We start from the raw sequence: 7,984 nt of genomic DNA on the forward strand, positions 1-7,984 counted from the left end.
ATATAGGTGACCGATTCCATACACTTAAATAATTTCCGGTTTCACACACCAAATTATAATTTTTAAAAATTTGAATACTTGATTGTCAAATCATAAAAAACTCACACACTATTTTTATAATTATTTTTTTTATATTTTAAATTATAATTTTAAAAAGTTTAAACACTTAATTATTAAATTTTAATAAGTGTGTACACTATTAAGTACTTAACTATTAAATTTTAATAAATGCGTACAATATTTTTATTATTATCTCTAAAAGAATGTGATATAAATAACCTGTGACGTTGTTAATATGTTATATTCACTCAATCATATGTATTTACTGAATTCACACATCAAAATATAAGTTTTAAAAGTTTAAACACTTAATTAATAAATTTTAATAAATTTATATAATTTTTATAATCAGTTAAATAAAAACAAAGTTAATGATATATATTTGTAATAAATATATAAAAATATATATATAAAGTGTGTAACTTTCTCTTTTCTTTTGGGAGTATTTGGAGGTCCAGCCCATTTATCATGGACTGATGGATCCAACTCCACTTGCCAGCCAGCCTGAATCTTCTCCTTCAGTTTTCACACGCAAAGTCCACACACAAAAAGAAAAAAAAAAAAAACTCACAGAGAACATAAAAATGGCACTGTCAATCTTTCTCCAGGTCAACCCGAGTCCCTTGCCTCCTTCCCAATTCAATAAATCCACCATCCGACTCAAGAAAATACTAACTCTCAACTCAAATCCCGGATTACCTAAAATGTTACCCCAAGAAAAGCAAACACAAACGCCCAACGCAGTCTCAATGCAAGGAGCTCTATCAGGGGCGATGAACTTGATCCAATCAGCACCTCCCACTTGGCAATCTGCTCTTGTCAACAACGTCTTGATATTCATTTTGGGTTCCCCAATTCTTCTCTCTGGTCTTTCTCTCTCAGGAATCTGCGCTGCTTTTCTTTTGGGGACTCTCACTTGGCGCGCTTTTGGTCCCTCTGGTTTCCTACTCGTGGCCTGTTACTTCGTTATAGTCAGCCCAAACTTCTTACTTCCTTATTGATTTCTTTTTTCTTTTTTTCTTTGGGTTACTTATGATTTCTATTTTAGTACCAACTCATTGTTACATGGTTTCTTTTGTTTGAATAGTAATTCCAATATGGTTGTTCTTTTCTCAATTGAATTGGATTACTTGAACTGGTGTCAGGGTACTGCAGCTACAAAAGTGAAAATGGCACAAAAGGAAGCCCAAGGAGTGGCTGAGAAGAGGAAGGGAAGAAGGGGACCAGGCAGTGTGATTGGCTCCAGTGCTGCTGGCTGTGTTTGTGCTTTTCTCTCCATATATGGAGTTGGAGGAGAAGCATTTTCTCGGCTTTGGGAACTTGGTTTTGTTGCTAGTTTCTGTACTAAGCTAAGTGATACCGTCTCAAGTGAGATAGGAAAGGCATATGGCAAAATTACGTAAGTAAGAAATCCATGTCATTTTTTATCAGTTATTTTCTTTTAGGCAAACCAAATGAGTTCTTCATTTTACAAACTTTCACCGCTATTGATTCCTTTGGTGATGTATGAATTTGATGCATTGTGAATATTTCTCATTGCAATGCTGTTTTCCTCTAAACTCTCTGTCATTATTACTGATGTTCTTCTACTCATAAGATTACCATGGTGTTATATATAGAAACTTCATTGGATATGTAGGTCATTTAATTTGAAGTGAGTGAAAGTATTTGAAACCATATCATGTAAATTTGAAGATCTTTTATCTTCAACTTGGAAAGGAACCAGTGGAAATGATTATGATTTAAGACAGAAGTAAAGAGATACTTTTCAGATGGGATTTTCGGTGCTTTAGACTCCTGGTGAATAATGAATGACTGCGTATGACTGGTTGTAATTTCTTTGTAAATGTGCACGACAGAACATGCATGGACTGTTTTTAGAAGACTTGATGTATGCGAATCTGTACTCCAATATCATCTTGTTCTTTTATCCTTAAATCTTTTTATCAATTTATTTTCTTTCTAGTGAAATTAATGAGAAATGAGAAATTTCACTCATGTTATGTGGTAATACTAATTTTTTCTTAATGGTTTAAGTGCTCTGCAGTTTAGCATACAGATATGAATCAACACAATTAATGGCCAAGCATAGGACGTGAATATAGAAACTAGGCTGCAAATTGAGTGCTAAGATGGAGTATCAATTAGCTGAATGACACTACATAGTTACATGTAAATTTTCTTTTCAAAAATAGCCTTGTTGGAAAATGTGATGGTGATATTGGCTTTGTTGATAGACTTATCTTAAGATTGTTTTTCATTTTCTGGTGGTAAATATGTTTTTGACAATTGTGGTTTATATATGATTTTATATTTCTAAAAGCAGAAAACTTGAGATTATAACATGCCAAATTTAACTAGTGTGGTATAAAAGAGAATTAAAACTTCTATGTGCCGCTTAAAGTTCAAACCATGCTTTCATTGATAATGGCAACATAGCTGGCGAAATATAGCCATCAGGCCCAACCAACTAACTTTCACTTCATTCACTAAAAGTGGAAACACATGATTCTATTGCCATCTCATTTGCAGTTGTTTGTTGTATATTTATTTGTCTGTCATTTGTGAGAGATATGGTATAATAGTTTTCTCTTTTTCTTTAAAAGATTACTGTTCTCTTATTTGATTTATTTGTTACAACACTTTTGGATTGTCCTTTTATTCCTTGTAATCAAACAAAAAGGAATCTTAATCCTTCTAGCATGACATATACAAATGTCCGTATAGTCTCTTTTTTGACATTGGCTAACCTCTTCCATCTGAACTTATTATTAAGTTTTATTGTTTTGAATTTGGATGGTTGAGCAGGTACCTTGTTACAACATTTAAGATAGTTCCAAGGGGAACAGAAGGGGCTGTAAGTGTTGAGGGAACATTAGCTGGGTTGTTGGCGTCAATTCTTCTTGCCTCGATTGGTTTTTTCCTGGGTGAGGTATAGTTTGCTATCTTCTGGTTTGTACTGAATACTCTTTTAATTGTTTGGATGTTCCTCTCTAGTATTTTCCCTTTTTTGTTTGGATCAATTTGTCTCATTTATGTGCATGATGAAATGATTATACAACCAAATTGCTAGTGACATCACTATTAACCTTGGTTAAAGAGGCAGTTTCCTAGTTCTATAAACATTGTTTGTGGCCCATTGTTGGAAGGTAAATGCTTTTTAATGAAATATGGTTTCCTAAACATGTTGTATAATTTAATTCTCCTGATGTTCCCTATTTCTATTTTCTCCAGATTTCTACAGCTAAAGTTCTTTATCTTTCTTAATGTACATGTTAATCTTCTACTTATTAAGAAAATTTTCTATCAAGTATCGTCCGGGGAACGGACCGGAGAATTGATGAGATGAAATCTAGATTCTTGTATTGTTTTCTAGTTTAGGATATTGTTTCTTACATGCAATGTATTAGAAAATTGTTTGTGTTCATTAGTTTGCCCATGGGGTTTTGATGTTTATTAAACAGCATAGCACAATAGTTCTTCCTTCCTTGCTAAAATTATTCATTGAAGAAATATAGAAAGTATTTCATCTAGTGCATTTAATATTGGGCTGTGCTTAACTTCATAACTGGATTTTTCCAGTAATACTTTTCAAGTTATTATTCGATGTATCATCATTTAATTATGGTCCATGTTAAACATCAAGTTATTATTTAATTTTACATTGATCCAGGGACTAATTTACACAATTGCAACCCCTCCTTTGCAATATTTTCAATCCTTAATGTGCTCAGTATTGGAATTAACTTAGTAAGCTAGATTGCAACCACTTAACTATTTTACTATCTTTTTCAGATTATCTCCTGAAAAGTTTTATTCTTACTCATCCCTTAGATATATGTTTTTAGAGGTTCTAAATATATCCATATTCTTTTGCGTGAAAACAGATACATATACCTGAAGCAGTTATCTGCGTGATAGCTTCCCAGATAGCTAATGTTGGAGAGAGCATAATAGGTGCAACATTTCAAGAGAAGGAAGGATTTCGATGGGTAAGCGATTATGTAAATGTTTACTTCATTTATCATATATCAATCATGTGTTTTTTCAGATATTATCTTTGTATTGTCCATAATTATACAAAGAGCTCCAATCAGCCTGGATCTTAGATTTATCGATTGATTATCTATGGAGTGGCCTTCATGAAAATGTATTCTTTATGCCTAGAAACTACTCTATCCATAGAATTGTGAACAGCTGATAGGGGGAGTGAGATATGCCCTGTCTGGAAACTATGACTTTATATGTATAGATCCTCTATGGAATTAGCAGAGTGTGGAAAGAAAATTCTAGGCATCATATAGTCTGTAGACTATGGAATAATTATCCTGAGTGAACCAGTGTCAATTTTTGTGCAACTCTATCTTTGCAACTTCTCGAGTCTTTCTGTATATTTAGCTGAGATGGACTGCTGGGATCAGAACATCATTTTGAAAGGATGTTTGGTACTGTTAACTGTGTTGAACTATACCCCCATTAATTATGTTTTTGCCTTTTCTTTTGCAGCTTAACAATGATGTTGTCAATGTCCTGAACATATCTATAGGAAGCATTTTGGCAGTCCTTATGCAGCAACTACTCCAAAACTTGCATAAATAAAATCCAGGGCCTCAGATGTGTCAAACATTCACTCATCTGCATTAACATTATCAAGCAGGATATACATTTCATCACTGGAGAAGGAACTATGAGGGCATGGCAAGGCATTCTAACTTGTCTCTGTTCTAGCAGTGGTACCCTCTGCACGGTTATGCTCATAAAATGATGTGCTGCCAGCAACAGATTATGACAGATAAATGGATATCATTCCTCTTGTAAATTGAAGATTTCAGTTTTTCTCCACTCTACTCGTGACATCTAAAGGATCTTCTGTAAGTAATTTATTTCTGGATGACTTACCCTGTACACTTCTATGGTGCGAGATACTAAAACTCAACCATTACGTGTATCATTCATAGTTGCTGACATGATAACTTCGGGTCAAACTAGATGAGGAGAATCATCCAATAAAGTGCATTTTACAAATTAACCACCATTCTTCGTGGCAAAACATTTACTTATGGAAATAGTAGGTGATTTGTTATGTTGTAAAATTTTACTTTATTTTAGTTGCGAATATTGGCGTAACAGTAACCTCAAATTGAAAGTTGCTAGATTAACAATTTATTCAGAAATGCTGTAACTCTAGCCAAGAAGTCATGTTCATGCACTACTCTGGAATATCGATGTTTTCAATTATGAAGTAGGATTGTCGACAACAACTCTCCTAACCCACCATGGGTGGGTGCCGATGTTTGAATCCTACTGCTCCACTGGTTGATGCTACTGCAACATGGGTACGGGTTGGCCGAGTGTTGCAGGCTTGCAGTGTCTCCTTAAGACCCTAATTTTCACCATTCTTGCTAGTGCCTGCCTTAGCCTCCTTGAGAATGAGCTCCAAAAGTCTTTCATACACTCCAATTGCAGACTCGAGCTTATCGATGGCTTTTCTACTATTCTTTGCTGCCACAGCCAAGGCATTTTCTACATTCACAGTATCTTTTATGGGTCTGAAGTTAAGTTCTTTGCTTGATAACCCCAGATTTCTCCCACCAAATTCGTTCATTTCATTGCCCACTCTATTCCCATAGCCTTCTCTGCCATCACAAATCCCTCTTGCCACGACTACATCACTAATATTATCCATGTTATTGCCAATAACCATAATCAGCTGCCCATTTTCTATTCCCCATATAAACACACTTCCATCTTCTGCAGCAGATACCAAATTCTTTCCTTCATTTATCACCACCACAGATACTACAGCTCCATCATGTTTTTGTGTCCATGTGATCAATTTTCGACCCTGAGCTATCCCTTTTCTACTTCCGGCCTGCAGGGATCCCTTGTATATTAAACCGTTGGATCCTGCAGCATAAAATTCTACTTCTGTTGGGTCTAATGCAATCCCGGAAATCGAACATGGGAATGCTACTGTTTGCAGGTTTCTTCCATCCAAAAGGCTCCATAGTTTACAGGTAGAATCTGTTGAGCAAGAAACTATAGTAGGATGGCATATTCCCATACAAACAGTGATGCCTGTCACTGGACCATCATGTGCAGGAAAGCTATGCAGTATCAAGTTGCTTTCATTTTCACTCCCTGGTGCTTCTACAAGTTGAAATATTGGCACAACAACAATGTTACCATCATCTCCTCCTGAAATCAAGAGTGACGAGTCACTGCTGATGTTGATACAAGATACAGGCTTGCTATGAGCAGGAAATGATTTGAGAATGTTTCCTGAAGGAATTGATAGAGCATAAACATTTCCAAAAAGGCCACCTGCGAATAGATACGAGCCATCAGGAGTGGCAGCAAGTGGAGCCACAGGTTCAGGGAGAGGAAGATGGTGCAAAGCTGACGAGGACCACCAGGTATAGAGGTGAATTGAGCCTGAAGCTGTGGCTGATGAGATGTGAGAGGCAGCAATATAAGCCTTTCCTACAATGGCAAGGCCGTGACGAGGTGACCGGCTGCCGGTGAAGCGAGCTAGGGTGGTGCCGGAGATGGTGTCATAGGCAGTGATTGGGCCATCAGGGGAGCTGGTGAGGACAATTTCATGCGAGGAAAAAGACATTTTCATTCAGGTTGGCTAAGGGACGTGCATTGGGTATTAATATATGATGAGAGTGTTTTACCAGTTAGTCCAGTCGGCGTTAATAACAAAGATGGTATACTCTCATGTAAAACATGCGGCAAGAGTAAATCTTTTTTGGTTTTAGACCTGTGGCAATAGTATTTTAATAATCATAACAATTTTGGCTATATTCACATTTAATAATTTTGGCTGTCTTTTTGGAGAAGACCCATTTTATTATTGTTATTCATTTCTTTTAGTTGATTTTGTAGCATTATAAAAGATAATTATTTACTCTAAAAAGATAGCATATTTTCAATTTACATGTAGATTAAAAAAAATATATTTTTTAGTTAAATGTCTAAAATACTTTTATTCAAAACTACCATTTTAAAATATAAAATGTGAATATTAATTGTATGTCATAAGTAATGAAGAATATCTTTGAAGATTTCTTAATAAATCAATAACTAAAAAAGAGGATTATAATTTAGAACGGACTAATAAGGAGCAAACGGATTATCTTTTTTAGATGTAGAAAATATTTTTTCCTAAATATACCTCTTTTTATTACAACTAAAGCAATTCAAAATTTATTTAAAGTGGGTTAAAAATGTGATACAATTTAGATAAGACATCTAATTTAAGTGGTAAAAGTGTTTGTTTTTAGAATATGAAATTTTTTAAAATTAAATTCTTATTTATGCATTAGATGAATTATTGTTTTTACGACAATTGTGAAGAGAGCCTTTATTTTATAGTTCATATATCATTAGATTTCTCATGAATATAAAATTATTCTTACATAAATAATCTAAAAAGATAATTATAAAAGTAGTATATGACGATTAGGTATTTAAACTATTAAGAGTTACAATTGTTATGTAAACCTAATAAATATTTATGATTGAGTATATATAGCAAGTCAGTAGCACATTATATGTTATCAACATTATAATCAATATTATCATCTTCAATAATAACCGATTTTGTTTTAAATGTTTACGATGATAGTTGAAGAAGACCATATGTTGCTCGGTGTCGAATAAAAATTTCTTTAGATAAATTAATAAGAATATAATAATGACAGTATAATAATAGTGGTAGTAGGGACAATGTATTACCAACTAGAAATAGATACTTTTTAAATATTATTTTTGTCATTTTATTCCTTTTAATCTACTAAGCTAATAATATATGTTTTAAAATTTTAAGTTTGTAATTGCCATTAACATGCTAAATACTCTTAGTTGTAAATATTTATTAAGTTCACACACCAAATTATAACTTTTAAAGTTTAAATAT

General features: G+C 33.8%; 2 protein-coding genes across 2 annotated transcripts; one reads left to right on the forward strand and one right to left on the reverse strand.

Moving 5' to 3' along the window:
- Positions 1-542: 542 nt before the first annotated feature.
- Positions 543-5,089, forward strand: LOC8271795 (protein VTE6, chloroplastic). The gene is made up of 5 exons (XM_002532073.3): positions 543-1,031; positions 1,206-1,459; positions 2,869-2,992; positions 3,948-4,052; positions 4,567-5,089. The coding sequence occupies exons 1-5, from the start codon at positions 645-647 to the stop codon at positions 4,657-4,659; spliced, it is 963 nt and encodes a 320-aa protein (XP_002532119.2). The 5' UTR covers positions 543-644; the 3' UTR covers positions 4,660-5,089.
- An 89-nt stretch (positions 5,090-5,178) lies between these two features.
- On the reverse strand, positions 5,179-6,845 carry LOC8271796 (protein ROOT INITIATION DEFECTIVE 3). Its single transcript, XM_002532072.4, has one exon. The coding sequence runs from the start codon at positions 6,683-6,685 to the stop codon at positions 5,444-5,446; it is 1,242 nt and encodes a 413-aa protein (XP_002532118.2). The 5' UTR covers positions 6,686-6,845; the 3' UTR covers positions 5,179-5,443.
- Between the last annotated feature and the right edge of the window lie 1,139 nt (positions 6,846-7,984).

This window comes from Ricinus communis, chromosome 9 (genome assembly GCF_019578655.1).
Source record: "Ricinus communis isolate WT05 ecotype wild-type chromosome 9, ASM1957865v1, whole genome shotgun sequence".
Classification (NCBI taxonomy): Eukaryota; Viridiplantae; Streptophyta; class Magnoliopsida; order Malpighiales; family Euphorbiaceae; genus Ricinus; species Ricinus communis.